This window comes from Podarcis muralis, chromosome 7, assembly GCF_964188315.1.
Source record: "Podarcis muralis chromosome 7, rPodMur119.hap1.1, whole genome shotgun sequence".
Classification (NCBI taxonomy): Eukaryota; Metazoa; Chordata; class Lepidosauria; order Squamata; family Lacertidae; genus Podarcis; species Podarcis muralis.
This window is the reverse complement of record NC_135661.1, coordinates 63,233,712-63,254,047: the sequence shown is the minus strand read 5'-3', so window position 1 is coordinate 63,254,047 and position 20,336 is coordinate 63,233,712. Positions and strand designations below refer to the sequence as shown.

General features: G+C 43.0%; 1 protein-coding gene across 4 annotated transcripts in view; it reads left to right on the top strand.

The window, feature by feature from the left end:
- The window catches only part of TFAP2E (transcription factor AP-2 epsilon), a 70,933-nt gene extending 56,972 nt beyond the window's left edge, over window positions 1–13,961 (top strand). For all 4 annotated transcript variants that reach the window (XM_028738918.2, XM_028738915.2, XM_028738916.2 and 1 more), the window contains 4 exons: window positions 3,052–3,280; window positions 4,492–4,610; window positions 10,288–10,429; window positions 12,403–13,961. In XM_028738918.2, coding sequence (XP_028594751.2) covers window positions 3,052–3,280; window positions 4,492–4,610; window positions 10,288–10,429; window positions 12,403–12,691 — 779 coding nt within the window. In that variant the 3' untranslated portion in view covers window positions 12,692–13,961. The remainder of the gene's footprint in view (window positions 1–3,051; window positions 3,281–4,491; window positions 4,611–10,287; window positions 10,430–12,402) is intronic.
- The last annotated feature ends 6,375 nt before the right edge of the window (window positions 13,962–20,336 follow it).

Sequence of the window (20,336 nt, the reverse complement as noted above, 5' to 3'; positions counted from 1 at the left end):
AGTCTTGTGATTTTAGGAGTTTCTCAAAAGTGAAAACCACAAGGGTCAAAGACAGAAGTGTGAGAAAGTTAAAACGGCGGTTGAAGAAAAGCGATCCAGCGTGACCCTGTTTGGCCCACCTGGGAGGGCTGGATTTTCATTTCATTCTTCCTTTCCCCATTTGTAAATTGGGAATTAAACCAACCTACCTTATAAGGTTCTTGTTAGGATGAATGCGAGATAAGATGACAAAGCTAAAATGAAAAGAGCTGTGTAATTGTTGTTAGTGCTAAAAATCAAGTGTCTTGGAGGGAAGAGGGGATGTAAGTGTAGTAATAAGATAAAAAGAAGAGTACTGATATAAGTATGTTGAATCCCTCCACATAATGACCAAATGGTTGCTGCACAAAGCATCATGGTAACCCCTTTCACGTGCTCTTTGAACGCCTAGGAAAGCGATGAAACCCACCTGCTCCTGCTGCTGGTAGAATACTTGAGAATACTTTTGTTTGTATCATTTAATTCAACTTGGTTCTATTCTAGTATTAATTTACGTTTATAGACTGCTGAGCATATACAGTGCCATAGCCAGTACAAAATTAAAATAAAATACAACAAAATGCGTAAAATACAGTTCTCATAAAACAGTATCAACAAATACTGTTAGTGAATAGACTTCTCTCTCCGGGAAAGCTGCAGAAATCTTTAACCGATGACGAAAAGTCATGACTGTCAGTGCCTGTTTGATTGTGATACGGACATGGTTGCTGTGTTTTGAATTGTATAGTAGCAATTTTTATTCTGCCCGTCTGCAATTGTTTAGGCATTGTGATTTTGCATACAGTGGTACCTTGGGTTAAGAACTTAATTTGTTCTGGAGGTCCGTTCTTAATCTGAAACTGTTCTTAACCTGAGGTACCACTTTAACTAATGGGGCCTCCCGCTGCTGCCGTGCTGCCGCCGCCGCGCGATTTCTGTTCTTATCCTGAAGCACAGTTTTTAACCCGAGGTACTGTTTCCGGGTTAGCAGAGTCTGTAACCAAAAGCGTCTGTAACCTGAGGTAGCACTGTATTAGTGTGCCACACCACAATAAAATGTTGCAGTCCCATGTCACATCCAGAAAGTGGTGACTGGTGCCTAGTGGAACTGGGAGGGAAGAAGACCAACAGGAGAGGAGGCGAAGCCAAAGACAGGCAGGTCCACCTGCTAAGGGGTCGTAAGAAAGAAGACAGGCATATGGGGTTGGCTAAGGACAGACTGAGGTTGGTGGGGAAGTGCCCCATTCATCCTAATGGATCAGCCTCTACTGCGTTCAGCCATTCAGTGCAATCACGTCATTCTACCCGTTTTCCGTTTCTAATGGAAGTGCAGCATTATGTGGTTACTGATCATGCTCGGTCATCATCAGTCTGTTTGTGTGTTTGTGTTTGGGTTGTTGTTGTTTTTAAAATTAATAAATGAGTACTTCAGTAAACTTTTGGAGTTTCCCCCAAGCAGGCTGATATACCTCCCTCATGTTTGTGACTAGCCAAGTGTTGTCTCCAGTCCCATTGGCTGGAATGCACCACCTGAGTTTGCTATTAGAAATGACGCTGTGCTAGAGGCTATTTATCCACCAACAGTTTCTCCTCACGTTTCTCTATAAAACCTCTCTTGAGTCTCCCTTCCCCCACCATCACCTCTCTTTCAGTGGGCTTAATTAGAAGTTCAGTCAATGTTATGTCTTGTTTTGATAATCGTAAACACCTTTCCCCAACACTCCTTGATTATTTTTCAGCGTCGCCACATCTGTAAGAACCAGATTTCTTGTGGCATCTTAAAGACTAACCATTTTTCTGGCAGAACCTTTTCTTTGGAATAGAGCCCACTGTGTCAGATGCATGAAGTCTCATTCTCAGTTGGCAGATAAACCTTTGCATTTCATGGTGTTTTGGTCCCATGGTTTAGAATTCTTTATGCCCATCTGCTAACCAAAAACAAGGCTCCATGATGCATCTGACCAAGTAGACTCTAGCCCACAAAAGTTTCCTTCACAATAAATTTGTTAGTCTTTGATACTTCTTGTTTTTGCTGCAGCACACTCATTTAGCTACCAGGGTTGACTCTGGGTTTTAGCATCCCTCCCACCCTGGCAAAATGTCCTTCCCACAATTCCCCCAGGTGGGCTTAACTGCTGCTAGCAGCAGCAAACAACAGCATTGTGATATGTGGTGAGCAGCTGTGAGTTGCCCACCATTTCTCCTTCCCACAATGCCCTCAGCTTAGGGTGGCTCCAGTGCATTGTGGATAATTAAAATGGAAGGCTTGATGCTGGGTGTTAATACTGGTCCCAATGGCTGCTCCTCTGGAGCTGGTCACAGCTTATAATAGACATTCTTGAGTAGGGATGCAGAAGAAATTTGATTCAGTCAGCATTGAAAGGTGAATCTATCAGAGTCATACTTTCCAAAATAATATGAGATCAAAACACAGCTGTTCTTTGAAGTTTGAACTTATCCAAATTTTGTGATGCAGTTCTCGAACCAAACATTATAGTGTGTGTGTGTGTGTGTGTGTGTGTGTGTTAGGCAGAAAGTGAATAAAATGCATACCAGGCAGAGGGAGGGCCTTCTCAGTAGTGGTGCCCTCCCTATGGAACACCTTCCCATCAGATGTCAAGGAAATAAACAATGATCTGACTTTTAGAAGACATCTGAAGGCAGCCCTGTTTAGGGAAGTTTTTGATGTCTGATGTTTTATTGTATTTTTAATATTTTGTTGGAAGCCACCCAGAGTGGGCGGGGTATAAATAATTTATTATTATTATTATTAGTGAAAATAGCATATAGAATACATTATTTGGGGAAGCTGTTTTCAAAAATGTGTACATTAATCAAAAAGGATTTTTCTTATTTTTTTTATAAAAATACTTCATAAATTTGGAGAAACAATTTGAACATTGGGAAAAAGGGAAACTGGAGAAAACAGAAATTCACAGATACTTTCATTCCTACTCATAAGATACAATTCTTGTTTTGTGGCTCCACGCCTCTTCACTCTCTCATGAGTGTGCTTATCTTCCTTCCTTATAGTGCCCATCCCGTCAAAAGCCAACGGCACCAGCATCTCCGCCCTTTCTATGAACAAAGACACCCTGATTGGAGGGGTGACAAACCCCAATGAAGTCTTCTGCTCTGTGCCTGGCCGCCTGTCTCTCCTCAGCTCCACCTCAAAGTACAAAGTGACCGTTGGTGAGGTCCAGAGGCGGCTCTCGCCCCCTGAATGTTTAAACGCTTCTCTTCTTGGCGGAGTCCTCCGGAGGTGAGAAACCAAGAAAACTGATCCAGTTCATTACGGCTCTGGAACGTGTTCACTCATTTCTGTAACTCCATTCATTTTTGTTTATTGTTGATTCCCATAGCAGACCCCACCCATATCTTGCTGCCTGTTAACATCAATGTTTCCCGACCTACTGGCATGGATTTTTTTCAGATCACCTTTTTATGGGCAGTTTAAGAAAAATATTATATCCCATAAGCTTCCTAATGCCTTTAGTGGGAAAACCAGCTCTCTGATGGCATTTGAATACTTTTTGTAAGTCTCTGCCCCTTGAGCTATGTGAGGAAAGCCTGGGGAGAAATATTTTAACGAAATAAGAAGGAAAACAACCCATATCACTTGTCAGTCCCAAGTGGGGTTTGGACTCTCCACAGGATCCATCTCCTGACTCCCTTGATCATGGCCCCCTCCTCTGGCTCAGACATTTATTGGGGCTCCAATCCTGCTAGGAGTAATCTAAGCTCCAACGGCCTGATCTCTTCCCAGTCCTCAGGATCTGAACATCCCCTCCACAGCATCTCCACAAGGCTTATAACAGCGGTTTACATAATATTATTACAAGGATCAGCATCAATTTTATTTCTTTTTTAAAATTACAATGGAAATGTTGGCTTTAAAAGGCTATTACGGCTTGCTTCTTCTCACTCCCCTCAGGGCAAGTGGGTCTTCAGGCTCCCCTGTGGTGGCAATTGGAGGAGGGAAGGACCACTGTGGGAGGTGGATGGTGGCAATTCAAGGAATTGTTTATCCTCCCCTTCCCTCTCACAGCAGGAGTTGCAATCCAAAACATCTGGAGGGCACCAAGCCAGGGAAGGTAGGGATAGGGTGAGTGGTGGTTTTGGCATGTGAGAACAGCTGCAGAGCTTACATCTACGCTGAACATTTAAGGCATGTTTAAAGCCATGGCTTCCACCAAAGAATCATGGGAGCTGTCATGTATTTCTCACAGAGCTACAGTTCCAAGCACCCTTAAAAACTACAGTTCCCAGAATTCTTTGGGAGAGGCCATGTGCTTTAAATGTATGGTGTAGCCTTTAAGTGTATTTGCATCTCGAAATAGACTTCTGAATTGCCCTGTGGTTGTAGAAGAACAATGAATAATAATAATGTATGGTTTCTCCCCATATGCCCACACCACTATTTTTCTTTCCCATCCACTCAAGTTGTCTTATCTCTCTGCTTTCCTCTTCTAGGGCAAAATCTAAAAATGGTGGAAGGTGTTTAAGGGAAAGGTTGGAGAAGATAGGATTAAATCTACCTGCTGGGAGGCGTAAAGCAGCTAATGTCACCTTGCTAACGTCACTGGTGGAAGGTAAGGCTCCTTCAGTTCGGGAGCTCAGTGGATTTCTTGGAAGATGCACGGGGTGTTTAGCGCTCAAAATATCCTCTCCTGTTAGACATGAGAGGGCTTCATATTATTTGTCTTCGATACCCTGTCTGTGGGATTTGCGGGGTGCTTCATTTATATGCTTCTTTAAAACACACGTTGTGCCTTAGCCATTAAAACTCCCCCAAGGTGGCTTATAACAAGATTTAAAATCGAATATAAAACCAGCAGTAAATATTATTGGCTGTAGCTACCTAATAATAATAATAAATAATTTACTATTTATACCCCGCCCATCTGGCTGGGTTTCCCCAGCCACTCTGGGCAGCTTCCAACAGAATATTAAAATACAATAGTCTATTAAACATTAAAAGCTTCCCTAAGTTCTACTCAGAGTGGAATCATTGAAATGAATGGACCTAAGCTGGTCAATGGGTCTGTCCTGAGTAAGAATAGCATTGGAGACAACTCTAAAAATGAAAGCACAAAAGTAACAAATACAGAGGATAAAGCTTCAAACAGCAGGAGAGAAACTCAGTTAAGGTCAAAGACCTGGCAAAATAAAAATTTAACACACAATTTCTGTTCTCATCCTGAAGCAAAGTTCTTAACCCGAGGTACTATTTCTGGGTTAGTGGAGTCCATAACCTGAAGCGTCTGTAACCTGAGGTACCACTGTATAAGTAGAGGTGGCGTGGGGAGGAGCCTTATTAATCTGTGATTAATATGGGCAAAAGATTAACTATCAGGCACCTGAAGGACTGAGGAGGCAGGATGGGGTTATTCTCTAGCCTTCATGGTAAATGAGAGAGGTTGTCATCCTGGCAACCTCGACTTGGGAAGTGTTTGTGTGTGTGTGTGTTTGCGTGTTTGCGCACGCGCACACACACACACATACACACACACGGTGACAGGAGTTTTTTGGACTGTGCATTTGCTTTGCTCTGAAATCCATTGTGGCCCAAAAGGCAGCTGCCAAGGAGGAATAGCCCATCTCTTTTGTTGGCAGCAAATGAAACGAACAGGTCTGTGAGGCAGCGGTTGTTCCCCAGGCAGTTGGGCCTGGCTCCTTTGAATGGTTGATTACCATCAGAAGAAAAGGAGGACAGGGAAAGACACATTTTTGACTCAGCCCAGACAGCTGGGAGCTGTCACTGGCTGCTGTTCAGGGGGTTGGATGAAATTACAGATGATGGCATGTTTGACCAAGGAACAAGGCTAGCCCTACATATCGAAAGGGCTAGGCTTACGTTTCAACCAAGCCCTGACAGCCCCAGGGTCCTGGCTGTACTACTTCTTCACATTTGTTACTCACTTTCCTCCCCATGAAAACTTACCCAAAGCGACTTACAAAGTGCAGAGTCTGCCCTTTGATTTTTTGCATGAATTTCTGTTTTTGGCTCCTCTCCTTCCAGTTGAGGTGGGCTCCACTAAGGGTGCATCATTCTTACTATGGCACACTCCAAAAATAAATCCTGTTTTGGCTGTGAAAGCCAAGGATACCCCCCCAGCTTTAAATGACAGAAAACAAGCAGAATAAAAATTTAAAAATCTAACTATATCTCACTATCTCCTTTGATAGATTAGTATTATTTAAAACAACAATATACATCAATGTATGGGACTCACAGGCCAGTTGCATCCTACAGAGCCTTTGGGTCTGGTCCATAGTCTCCCCTCCTTGCCCCCTATCCCACCCAACATTCATGCTTAGCAGGAAAAGGTCCCATGTATATAAGACATTTCTCCTAGACCTGTCTGACATGTAGAGCAGATAGATTTTCAAAGGGGGGCAGTTGGGGAAAGAAGGCACAAACTGCTCACATGCTGCCGTCCTCTCCATTGCAGTCCCTGTGTGGCAATTTGACATTCTAAAATGGCCACCTTCACACAATTGGGTCCTTTCTTTAAGCTTACTTGCGACAGGGGAGGATAAGGCCAAAGAGGGAGAGGGCTGTTCCCCAACCATTATTATAGATACAGTGTTACCTCTGGTTAAGAACTTATTTCGTTCTGGAGGTCCGTTTTTAACCTGAAACTGTTCTTAACCTGAGGTACCACTTTAGCTAATGGGGCCTCCTGCTGCCGCCGCGCCGCCAGAGCACAATTTCTGTTCTCATCCTGCAGCAAAGTTCTTAACCCGAGGTACTATTTCTGGGTTAGCGGAGTCTGTAACCTGAAACATCTATAACCCGAGGTACCACTGTAATAGCAAAGCTGTATGGGAGCCAAGCTGGACCGCTCAACAATAACAAAGAGCTTTCTACATATTAAAGGGGGGATCCTTAGGCAGAATTTAGGAATTTCTATATTAAATGATAAATAAATTTGTAAACCCCCTACAAAACATCCTGACGATGACCTGTAAGCCTGCAGGACAGGGTTGGGGAACAGATAAACCTCTGTTTAAATTATAGTCATTATTTCTCAGTTTGCAGCTATACATGCAAATTAGCATGCTCATATATATGCAGTGCTATTTTTCTAGAAAAAGAGGTGCTGGAACTCACTGTGAACACTTCCCTTGTTCCTTTATAATGACAATGGTGCCCACCTGAGAGGTGCTGGAACTGAGTTCTGGCTTTTAAAAAAGCCCTGCATGTATGTTTGTAATCCATTTCCTTCTTTGTCTTGGTTTTAATGTATCTGTGTGGAGATTTTGTCTGTCTGTTTGGTTGGTTATAAGTTGCTTTGGGTTGCCCTGGGCAAGATAAAGCAACTAACAAATTCAATAAATAATAATAATATGCAAAGGTTCCTCAAATCCTCTCTCTGTTTGGGTGGCATGTAAAGCTCTACTCCACCCCCTTTTCCAGCTGTGTAGCAACCATAGAGTAGTGCGTTTTTCTTTTTCCTGGGGTTGGGTAGGAGGGTCCACATCTGATGGCTTTTCACATGGAAGGCAAGAGGAGTAAGAGAAAGAGATGGCCTTGTCTGCATTGTCTGCGATGAGCACTGAGGCTTCCTTAGGGCATGGTGCTCAGGCTGGGGTATTCCATCATTCCATGGAAATGCCCTCTCATCGGTGAAATTGATCCATCTTCAGGCATCCCTGCGGAAGTAATCAGAGCTGATGGCAATTGATCATGCTCAGCTTCTGAAACCCTGGTTAGACAGACAGAGTTAATTCATCTCCGCTCCCCTGCTGATTGCTGGATTATGCCATCCATCCCAAGTGCATTAACCTAGTTGCCAGAGCATTGCTTCCACCCTGCTTGTGGTGGGAAGCCAGGCTGCTCTTTAGCCGTTCTAAGCAGAATCTGCTCTTGGATACCCAAGCAGAACCAGCTTTTTTAAGTTGCTTAAAAACTTTCTCAAGTTTCTAGTTCTCATGGATGTGCACACATTTGAACCAAAAGAGGACGCGTGGCGGTTCTGTCCTATGCTTTAGGAATTTTGCATCATTTCATCATTCAGTTAAGTTATTTTATGCCTTGTACCCTGCTCTGATATTCTTATGGATTAGAAGTGGGTTATAAATGTTCAAAAAAATAAAATGTACTCCACTGTACTTGGGATAGGGAGACGTGTCCAAGCAACAAAATAGGGAACCATCTGTATCAGTTCTGGGACCTAAGTGCTCCTTCTCTGCAGTGGGGCAGTGGGCATGGGGCTGTATTCAGGCTTCCAGCCACTCTTTTTGATTCTACACCCCCTGGTTTCCCCTATGCCTGCTGAGCATACTCAGTTGTCACTGGGCCTTCTTACAGTCACGCCCCTGTACTTCTGCAAACCTTGGAGTTCCAGTATTATTATTATTATTATTAATTTAAAAAAATCACAGGGTGTTTCTACAGCATAAAACCACAAAATACATAATATAATAAGAAGCAAAACAATTCCCCCGTGCTCCCACAAGAGGTGGTGGATTCTCCTTCCTCAGAGGTTGTTAAGAAGTTGCTTGGCCATCATGTTACGTATGATCTAGTTGACATTCCTGCATTGCAGGGGGTTGGACCATAGCTGTCAACTTTCAGATTTGAAAATAAGGGATCAGCAGCCTCACCTGTCCTGGGGACAGTCTACGGGATATCTAACAATCCGGGATAACAGCAGGAAACGGCGCTGGAATAAGGGAATTTCCCACCAAAAAAGGGAAGGTTGACAGCTATGGGTTGGACTAGATGACCCTCGGAGTCCCTTCCAATTCTACGATTCTCCCCCTGTGCTGATGCTTCCCATGTGTGCACGCCATTATTATTATTATTATTATTATTATTATTATTATTATTATTAATTTGTATATAATAATTTGTATACTGCCCTTCATCTGAAGTTCACAGGGTGGTTCACAACATAAAAATACAAAATGAGAAACACAAAATACATAACATGAACAAGAACAAAAAACCAAACCAATAACCCCCTTCCCACAAGCACATTTAAAAGGACATAGAATGTTAATCAGCCAAAGATCTGGTTAAAGAGAAATGTTTTTGCCTGGCACTTAAAGATACGTAATGAAGGCATCAGGCAAGCCTCCCTGAGGAGAGCATTCCCAAAACAGGGAGCAGAAAAGGACCATTTTTGTGTTGCCACCTTCCAGACTTTTCATGGATGAGGCACACAAAGGGCCTCAGATGATGAACACAGGGTCTGGCAGTCCTGAGCCATTTAAGGCTTTATAGGTCAAAACCAGCACTTTGACCTATACTATATTTGTGTGTTTGGGTGTACACAGTATACTGCTGTTTGGACTACGCAAGAACCAGCAATATATATACTATTAGTATATCTGCTTTTAAAACATTACAAATAACTTTTCTTCTAACTATAAGCAGCAGCTTTTGTTTTCTAAATTGTGACCTTATTTACTAAATTTTGGCACCTATGTTGAGGCTTTCATAATAGATCAATTGCTTTGCTCAGTCAGATCAATCAAAGGGCAGGAGATTTATACTTAGCTGATAGCCCTGCTTATTCATGCTGTTGAAAAGTCCAGAGACCCACACATAGGGGTGGGCAGAAATTAAATTCACTTCACATTTTAAGGCAAATTTACCCAATTTGCACTTTCCAAAACAAGATGTGAACTGAAACACAGCCATCCTTCGAAATTCACGCTTCTCCAGATTTTGCAATGCAGTTCTCCATCCAAGTAATATGTGCAAAAATGCATCTTCTTGTTAAGTGTGCATAAAAATGCATGTTTTAGTGAGCATAACATAAAAAACAAATTTATGAAGGGAAGAATTGCTTTGCGAAAAATGTGTACAATGGGCAAAATTGTATCCAGACGTGTATATTAGGATAAAAACGCACTAAACTGCTGATGTGTTTTCATGAGGACTTTCTTTCAAACAACCACCAAGTGATGTGAAAATTTGGAGGACTGAGCTTCAGAGTGGAAAAACAAGAAACTGAGAAACTGAAATTAACATATTTCACCCATGCTTTTAAGAGTCTGCCTCTCCAAAGGCTACTCTGCTTTATATAGAACTCTCCTGATCACAAGCAAAATGCACAAAGAGAGATATTGCCAAGCAACTTTGACTTTCTCACCATGAGATAGTGATAAGTTGGGAGTTTGGCTTAGAAAAATCAGAAACTGAGAGAAGCTGAAATTGACACCCCTATGAGCTCCACCCCATGCAGAGTTGATTATGCTGAGTATCAGTAGCAGACAAGACCATACATGCTCATGAATATATTTCTTTTGCAGGTGAGGCTGTTCACCTCGCCCGAGATTTCGGTTATGTGTGCGAAACAGAGTTTCCAGCTAAGGCTGCAGCGGAGTACCTCTGCCGCCAGCACTCCGACCCTGGTGAGCTTCATGCTCGGAAGAACATGCTATTAGCAACCAAGTGAGTATAGAGTCCATACAATTACCCTTCCCCTTTTGCCTTAAAAGGGAGAGTCTCCAAAAAAGGGAGAGCCACAGTTGTGAAAATTAATTTTGAATTAATTTTGGCTGTTGGGAACTCTAGTTTAGGACACCTGGAAGGTTGGTGAAGTCTGGCTTAAACTAACATTTCCCTGGCACAATGTCAGAATTCAAACGTGACTTTCTTTTGGAAATAGAATTTTTAAATGTGGAATTCAACTCTGTGAAGGATAATGTTAATCTTAGGCCATGCAGAGAGATTTTAAGGTAATAATTTTAAACATCAGCTTTGAACATTTAATACTTTTATACTTGAAACAGCTTCCAAATTCTCCCTGGAATCTTTTGCAGCTCTTATGTTTACTTATTTAAAAATTATTTACAATTCCCTGGTTTCTATTTTTGCTTGCAGTTCTGTTATGATGGTTGTGAACTATTTAGGCTGCAAAGCTACAAACGGTTATCTGAGAGTAGGCCCTATTGAACTTAGTGGGACATACTTCTGAGTAGACATTTATATATAGGATTGTACTGTTAACTAGTTAGTAGTTGAAGGCTGGGGAACCTTTGACTCTCCAGATGTTGCTCATCTGCAACTCTCCCATCTTCCCTCACCATTGCTTACGCTGGCTGGGGTTGATGGGACTGGAGTCCTACAGCTCCAAAGATTCCCCAGCCCAGCAGTTGTTGATGTAATTTGTATTATCCTGATGTTCCAAGTTAACAATCTGCTAAAGCCAACATCCAGTAAAAGTATAAAATAAAATGTTGGATCACTGCTCAAGCCTGGTTCAAAGAAAATTTTACAATGCTTAAAAAGAATTTGAGACAGAATCTGGTGGTCTCCTGGGGAAGAAGCTTTGTAGTTCTCACACAGACATACCAAACATACCTCTTTATCTGCCTTCATTGTATACAGATTCCCAGGTGGAACGATCCCCAAATATGCTGAACAATTTTCTGGGCAGGCCTGTATTTCAGTGTTTAGCTTGGTGTTCCAAATTCTGTAAGACAGATCCCATCACAAGACAGTTTCCAGGCAATTTCTCTGCCCACCAAACTCTCAAAAGCAATCAGAAAATTGTTGTTTCATAAAATCACCAAATGAATTGTAGGCTGCAAATTATAAATTTGCAGACTCTCCTATTGGAGAAGTCAGATTCACCAGCTATGAATTATACTGGTTACAAGTACACACACAAAAATACTCTGTGAAGAGTCCAAGCTGTTAGTTCTCAAAGGCAGGAGAGAGCAGACTTTAGCCTTGTGGGATCTAATTTGTTTTTCTCTGGTACCCCAACATCCACCAACTGAAGGCAAAGGAGTTATCAGAGGTGGACAAATTCCAGCTAGGCAAAGGTTATTGGCTGTGAAGCCAGGCCAGGAGAGACTTTTGAAGGGGCCAAACAGAGAGGTTTGGAGGGCCACATTTGGCCTTTGGTACCCCACCCCTGCCCTAAGGTTTCTTGATTTCAGCAGCCTCATTTCAGTGGGGCTTTTTGGATTTGCTATCAATGAACCACTGGGAATCAGAAACACTTGTTAATTTACTGCAATCCCTAAGAACATAGGAAGAGTCTGGCTGGGTCAGGCCAATGGCCCATCTGGTCCAGTTTCCTGTTTTTACAGTGGCCGACCAGATACCTGTGGGAAACCAGTAAGAAGGACCAGAGCACAAGAGCAATATTCTGCTCCTGCGGTTTATATCTCTAGAGCAGTCTACTCACCTCTGTTCTAAGGCACAAGTTAGCTAAAATGTAAACATGTTGCAATGTGTAGATGCGATGCCAGATGTGCTGCTGCCGTGTGAGCCTGGGACATGGTGGCTCCTCCTCCTGCCACAGAGGGGAAGCAATCCCCAGCCCATGGCATTGGAGCTGCCAAGCTACGCCTGCTTGTGTCATTTTTTGTCTTCTTTTGTTTAAGGTTATGTCTCCCCTTCTCTCATTCTAGGCAAATCTGCAAAGAGTTTGCTGATTTGATGGCCCAAGATCGCTCTCCACTTGGAAACAGCCGCCCTTCCCTCATTCTGGAACCCGGAGTTCAGAGTTGCTTGACCCACTTCAGCTTAATAACTCACGGTTTTGGGGGGCCGGCAATCTGCGCGGCACTTACAGCGTTCCAAAACTACTTGGTGGAGTCGCTCAAAGGGCTCGATAAAATGTTCATGAACAGCACAGGCAACGGCCACCCGGTCAGCGACTCCAAAACATCAGAAAAGGAAGTGAAACATCGGAAATGACGCCACAGTTCCCCAGCCTGCCCAGTCAGAGGGTTTTTCCCCTTTCCCAGTTCATGAGATAGGAGGCTTGGGTCTTATCAATGTTGGGAAAAGAAAAGCAGCAACAGCGAAGACCCCCCCCCCCTTTCTCTTGCCATGTTTTCTGAACTGTGACAGATGCATCTCTGAAACCAACTCAACAAAATGTGACTGGAGAAGGAGGAACATCCACGTGGGCCTCACAGAGATGGAAGTAAAATCAAGAGCAGTTGGTGGTTGCTGTTGACACTTTGGGTATTCAGTAGTGGATACCAAAAACCAGGTTACATGTGCAATTGCTTTTTCTTTAAAAAAAAAAAAAAAAAACATTTTCTTTGAAAAGCCCATAATCATGCAATGTTGAGCTGTCCCAAGAGAGAAGCGAGCAATGTAAAATGAAGAGGTCTTAGTGGGATCAAGAAGGCTAGGGGGATGTTTTTAATTTGCCTCATGGGACAGGCCCAGAGAGATGAGGCAGAAAGAGCAAGCGAGGTGTCTGCTGATGTTCACCTCCGTTGCAGACTTATGGGTCAAGGAAGAAGGAACCTCACCTGTTCCACTGCCACTGAGCAGCTCTGCGACTTCGTTTGCACATTTTGACCAATTGGAAATCACAGTGGGCTTTGTCTGATTTAGACCAGACGCACCAATACACACGTTTCAGCAGTTTTTCCGCTAAAAGGAACAGAGTTCCCTGCAAACGCTCTGTTCTGTCGAGTTGTCATTCAGCTGACCTGGACCCAGGATGAGTGAGATTACACCACCAGCCTCCACTCCTTGAGTTTTCAATTTTTTTAGTAATATTAAATAATGAATAAATGATTATACTTATAATAATAAATTAATAAACGATTAAAGCACAAGAAAGAACTTGAAGGAGGCCAAACCGAACTGTTTTGAAATCTGTATATATTTATTTATGTGTAATTAAATCAAAGTTTTAAAATGTCCAGTGCGCGTTATTTATATCCAATTAAGTTGGGACTTCTTTTAAAAAAAAAAACTTTTTGAAAACTAAGTCAGTCTTTGGAATTTTCTGGAATGAAGTTTTGGATACAGAACCTGGTAGCATGGACAATAGCCTGTGACGCTAATGATTAGAGACATTTAGCCCGGTTTGGTTTTTTCTTTTTCTTTTGTACTTGCTGTTGTCTCTCTTAAAAAGCTGCAATAGATGTACAATGCCACCACCACAACAAACAAAAAAATGTCAGTCATTATCTTAATAAAACCTCTTTTTATTTGGAAACAAGCCCCTCCATCCCTGTGTTTGTAATGTTGACGATGGAATAGTCAGAGTTGGATCTATGAGAACAAAAATGAAAAGCCCAAAAGCAAGCACTCTGGGATGAGTTGACATATTTGGGGAAAATGTTTACTGCATTGATTTCATCATTATTGAAAAAGGTGGTATCTATATTCTCTGGGGCCAAATCTCTATGGCGATACCTGAGTTATCCATCCACCTCATCCTTCTGCTGAACAGTTCCATTGGAGCCCACAGGAAAGGGAGGAAAAGAGGGATAGCCCTATCCTGTTCCAAACAACAGTAAAGAAAAGGCTTTCTCAATGCATTGTTAAGGGGCTGTTGTCACATCAGCAGCGATGGGGAAGAAATGTGATTTTGTCTGCAGTTAAATGAGAAACTACCTAATTCACACTTCGCAAACCAAAAACATAGCTATCCTTCAAAATTCATATTTCTCCAAATTTTGTGATGCAGTTCTCTAATCAACTTGCATGTACAAAGATGCATATAATAGGGAAATTGTGCATAAAATGTTGGGCAAAACATAAAAAATTCATTATTTTAGGGGGAATTGTGTGAATTTTCATGAGGATGTATATATATATATATATATATATATCGTTACAAATTGCTGTGGAAATGTGAAGAAATGACTAAGACTAGAATAATAGGATACAGAGAAGCCACAATTGACTTAAGGAATCCTCTCACTCTGTCCTTGCCTGGTTTGCATGGTCTAAAACTCTGAGCTATATCTTTCTTCTGAATTCAAAATTTCTACCATTTAGTTGATCTCCCACTAGCAATACACCCAATAGACCTACATGGGCATAAATACTGCTATGGTTACAAAACCATAGAGAAGCAACATGGAAGGGTATGTTAACAACTTCAGCCCTTTATTGTGAAATAATCTATTCCTTTCCATTTTCACAGATACTATCTTCATCATCTATCTAATTGTATGTCATTCCCCCAGAAAATTATGCCCAAAGTTGCTCACAACATATGAAATGAACAGTAAGTGTAACAATTCAAAACATATGATTATTTATAACTGTTTCTAATATCAGTAAGTCCTTAAAAAAAAAAATCAATCCACACAACATTGTTGAAAACTATGGGCCAGATTCAACAAAGTTGCCACACCAGCAGGAACCAGTGCAACCAGTCCTGCTAGTGCAATGGGACTTTCTCCCTTCTCTTATCCCTGTGCCCCCTGTCGCCCAGTTCCTTGTAAGGGTTGAATAATCCCTCACAACAGAGCATGTGGGGTGGGCAGGAGGGGCAATTGTTCCACCAGGCAAACGGAAATGCTTGCACGGATGAAACAATTGGAAGAAAGCATTGTGGAATCGCTCCCAATACAAATAAGCTAACCTAATTTAACAGCTCAAACTAAACAATGTATAAAGCAATACAAATAAGCCAACATAATTAGGTAACAGACTAAACAGGAGGTAAGATACCACTTCAAAAATGGAATAATCAAGTACAGAACATCACCCTGCTCCAAAAGGTGAACCAGTGGTTTGCTTCCAAGACTCAATTGTTAACATTCAAGAACTCCACCAGGGGTACAGCAGGCTCTCTCCCAGAGGGGCCTTTGTCTGCCATTATTGTGGGCTCTCAAGTGATCTCACAATAGTTCAGATATGTCTGGAGGGAACCACTTAAGGGAAGGGGAACTGTATCAGAAGCTGTCATTGAGTGCTATCTTCTCATGCATGACATCTATGTGTACAACCACCACAGCTCTTGTGTTTAGGTAATCACACCTTGCAAGACTCGTTCATTATGGTGTCCACAAGATTAAACTTTAAGACATCAGTTGAACACATTTGAAAGAACAACTATCATTGTCTTCTCAGGTCATCATGGCTATAAAGTTGGAAGCCTTTTGTTACTAAAAAACCACACATAAAAGACCTCTTGGTTTAATTGCCTTAATATTTCTGGAAGCAAATGAGATATGGAAGGGGACTAGGGGGGCAGCTGCCTTACTAAAACCAATGGCAGTGGTTAACCTCAAATCTTTAGCCAGCTGAAGCAAATATTTGGGGGATTTATCCATTCAGTGATTCATCCCAGTCACATTTTCATGGCCAATTTGCCTGCTGTTCCCTCAAAGCTTGGAAAGGAAACACTGAGGTAAATATGAATGCTCAAATGCAGGAATATCAGATATACTCACATACAAAAAAATCTAAGCTGGGGTAGGTGGGGGCATACATTTTTCTTTCACCTGTAAAAACAAGTTTTGTACTTTATAAAGAAAACAGGTCTAATTGGCCTTTAAGGGAGCCGAATCCTGCCCCTCCCCAATACCCCTGAATCCTCTCATTAATTGGAAAGCAACATTAAATACCTTGTTAGAAATTTGCGGCATTTGTAACCACAAAAAAATTCAAACGCATGGCTATATAAACTAGGAATATTTTTGTTTCCACCATGTATTTCCCCCTCCTTAACTTGGTAATAGTCACCCCAAACCTAAATTGGTTTATCCATTTTCCTTTCAGACACTTGTACCACCTCCTCTCAAATAGTGGTGGTGGCAAAAGTGTGTCTAAAATCATGTAAGAAAAGGGTATAGATATTTTAGTCAAAACAGAAATGTCATACTTTTTTTGGGGGGGGGGATTATTTCAGAGGCATATAAAGAATGATTAAGGGCTGAGCTAGACATTATCTCAGCAGCTCAAGTGGATTTTCCCATCCAGCACCTGCTTTGAAACATTTGCGTCGACTACCAATTTGCTTTGTCTACCATTGCTTCACAATGCAGGTTATACCCTTTAAAGCAGTGGTGACTGGCCTCTGGTCCTGCAGATGTTGTTGGATTCTGTCAATCTGCAGTTCCAGGATTCTTTGGGAGAAACCATGACTGTTTAAAGTGATGTGATACTGCTTTAAATGTGTATAGCAGATGGGGCCTAAAAGCAGCAGTCTTGTGCTTTTGGGAGCTACGTGTTCAGCACCATTGTGTTTGCTTGTGTGTGTTTACGTTCACAATTGGGCACCCTGAGCGTTGCCCCAGTGTGGGAGAAGAGACGATTTAAATGAGTGAGAGTGAATGGATGGGGAGGGAAGACCTACAGATGTCTGCCTATGTTAAGTTTGCCAGAATCGGAGGGCTTCCCTCCCCTTCCTGTAAGTTCCTAACCTCAGCTGCTCCTGCTGTTGCTCTCCTGTCAGAGCCGGCAAGTAGCTATTTAGCAATTAGCTTGTCTTATTTACCTGCTTCTCCCCTGGTACGAGGCACCTGTCTGGAAAACAGACTGAGCCTTATTAAGGGATCTTTTACACAACAGGAGGGAGAGGAATCCAGGCAGCCTCAGTTGCGAAGACTGGGCCAGGCCCCAACTTCTCACCCCTGCTACAAAGTTTTTATGACTGATGCAGACGATGGGTTTGTTTTCCCAGCCACAATGGGAGATGTCACAGGGCTGAGATTCCCTCCTCCGCAGCATAAAAGATAGCAGCTCCCAAGTCCTCAGTATCTGGCCCTCAAAACTCTTCCCCCCACCCTCGCCCAGCAACTCCCCCTCTCCACAACAGCATCTTAAATTAAATAACCAAGCCAAAAATATGTCTGAGTTACAGGAGGTCCAGGTTTCTTCAAGCAAGTGTTAATAAAGGAAATAAATACAAACGAATCAGCGCTGAAAGTATATTTTTTTGTAAGTCTTGTTAGTCAAAGCCAAGTACCACACCATATCATTCCATTTGCAAATAGTGTATCTGCCTGGGTCTTTCGCAGCTGCCACAAGAATCTGGTTTATCAGATTATTACAAGAGAGATTCTTGCTGCACTCTCTGAATAACGAGAGCAAATTAATCCTGGTTCCATTTCAATATCTCTGGGAAGGATGGATACATCCATCCAAGACTCTTGCAACTTACTAAGAGTACACCTACTGAAATCAATAGGCAGGACACAGAGTCATAAGAAGCTGCCGTATACGGAGTCATAACTTTGGTCCATCTAGCTCAGTATTGTCTGTACTGACCAGAAGTGGCTCTCCAGGATTTGAGGCAGGATGAATCGCCCAGCTCTGCCTGGAGAAGCCAAGGATTGGACTTGGGGCCTAAGCCTTCTCAGTGGCGGACTTTAGGGTCTAAAATTTGGCAGCACACCGTGCAATGCCAAAATTTGCAACACGAGTTCCGGCCATGTCAGTGATAACACATTTTGGTTTACGGAATTTTACTGCAAAAATGTTTGTGTATGTGTAAAGCAGATTACTTGCATAACTGACGCTAACATAAGATTTATTACTATTTCCCCCCCAAATTATTATTTCATAATTAATACGGCCCAGACACTGGCGGGGGAAGAGGAGTGCGGGGGGAACGCACTGCCCCCAGCAGCGCGATCCTGGTGGGGTTCCATCACGGCTGCCCCCCGCCCGCACTGGGCGCCACGCTCCCACAGGTGGCACACCCTACCCCCATAATGCGCACCCCGCCCCTGCGGGTGGTGTGCCACGCCCCCAGGACGCACGCCAGCCCTGCCCCCGGCTGCTCTCCACCCCCGTCCCCTGGTGCCAGAGCATGAAGCATCGCCACTGGGCCCAGAGCATCATAATCCTGAGACCACTCATGGAATCTCAATCCATGTGCACCCACCTCAACGAGGGCACGAGATAGCAAATGACGTGGTATTTTGTAAGCAACTTTGAAAGATACAAGCTTCATTCCCATCCCCATGCTCTGCTTGAAACATGAAGTGGAACAGTCCATTATTTTAATTTATTGAGATCTAGCTCCTGGTTCTGAGTGCTGCCCACACAATTGGACCACTGTTAACCATTAAAACAAATGTAGCCGTCTTCCAAAATGGGAACTGACATTTTAAGGCATTTGGTTCGGTGCTAATGTGCCATTAGGTAGTTATCCAATAAGTGCATTCATGTCGCTTAACTCGAGCCAGCTGTCTGTGGCGCAGAGGAAACTCTCGAATGCGCTGGCTTTATTTATTTATTTTTTTCCTTGCTCATTTTAAAAAGTAAAAACAACACAAAAACAAAGCAGAAACCTATACTGAAATTGCGGGTATTTGCTACTTCCCAAGAAACCGCTTTTCTTAACAGAGCTCTGGACAAGACAGGGCCGTTGTTCATGATGCAAATCAAAAACCTTTTTGACCCATGCAAATCCAGGCAGGAAGGCTGCAGCCACAGGGGGCTAATGGGGGCTTGAAGCCCCAAGGGGAAATCAGACCCCCTCCTGGAAAGATCTGGTTTCATTAATGAAGATCCTTCTAAGACTTTTACTTGTGGAAACTTAAGGGAAAGCATGCAAATGTTCTACTCCAGCCTCCACTGGTCCAGTGACCTCCAGATGGTTTGAACTACAACTCCCATAAGCTTCAGCCAGCACAGCTGAAGGCAAATGGAGCCACCATTTGCACTAAGGTATGCAGCCCCCGTCATCTAGCCCCATATATTATGGTTGCTTGAATTATGTTTGGGGCACAAAGCCCAGCCCCCTTGCCAGTGGAGGGGATATACAGCCCCTCTGACTTCTGAGCTTTTATCACATACTTTCAAGCTCGTGCCTATGGGCATAAGGACTAGAAACTATTTTTAGAAAACAAAAACAGCTGATTTTCAGATGCTGAATGCTGCACCCAACACTAAATCTCATGCTCAAGCTTCTCAACAAGTGGAAGTGGAAGGATCTGGGCATAGGGGACAGGAGGGAGTTGAGCTATAGCTTTGGGGCTCAGTCCTAGGACTCCACTGCTGCCAAGCTACATACTGAAATTATACACCAGGAGTGGGGAAGCTGTGATCCTCTAGATCAGGGTAGCCCAGCTTTTCATCCAAAGCGGGTTGCTAGAGTACTTGGACATGGAACCTGCAGGGCGCACACTGCCTTGTCAAGGAGCAAGGTCAAAGTTTGATGCCCCTCCCAGCCCACATGCTGCCTTCCCAAATCCACCTGAGAGGCACATCAGGCTATGGGAAGGGGACGTGAGGGCTCTGGCAGGGTCCTGGAGCCCTTCCACCTCCTTCCCAAAGCTGGGAAAGTGCTAACTAAGCTTTGAGAAGCAGGTGGGAAGCCTCTGGGACCCTCTCAGAGCCCTCACGCCTCCTTCCCAAAGCCCAGCACCTCATTTACCCCAGGCTTTGATAAGGGCTGGGAGGGATGTAAAATGGTGCCCAGGGCCAATAGAAAAGGCCTCAAGGCCCTGCTGGCTGGGGCTGATGGGAGTCCAACAATATTGGAGGGGGGGGGGAGAGTGCAGGTTCCTCAGGACTGTTTTACATGTCATTTATTTTATCTTTAAAATCAACCCATGCATGGTCTTTTTATTTTTCATTTTCTTCCCCCTTAGGTTTATAAACTTATTGTTTATAAAAATACCAC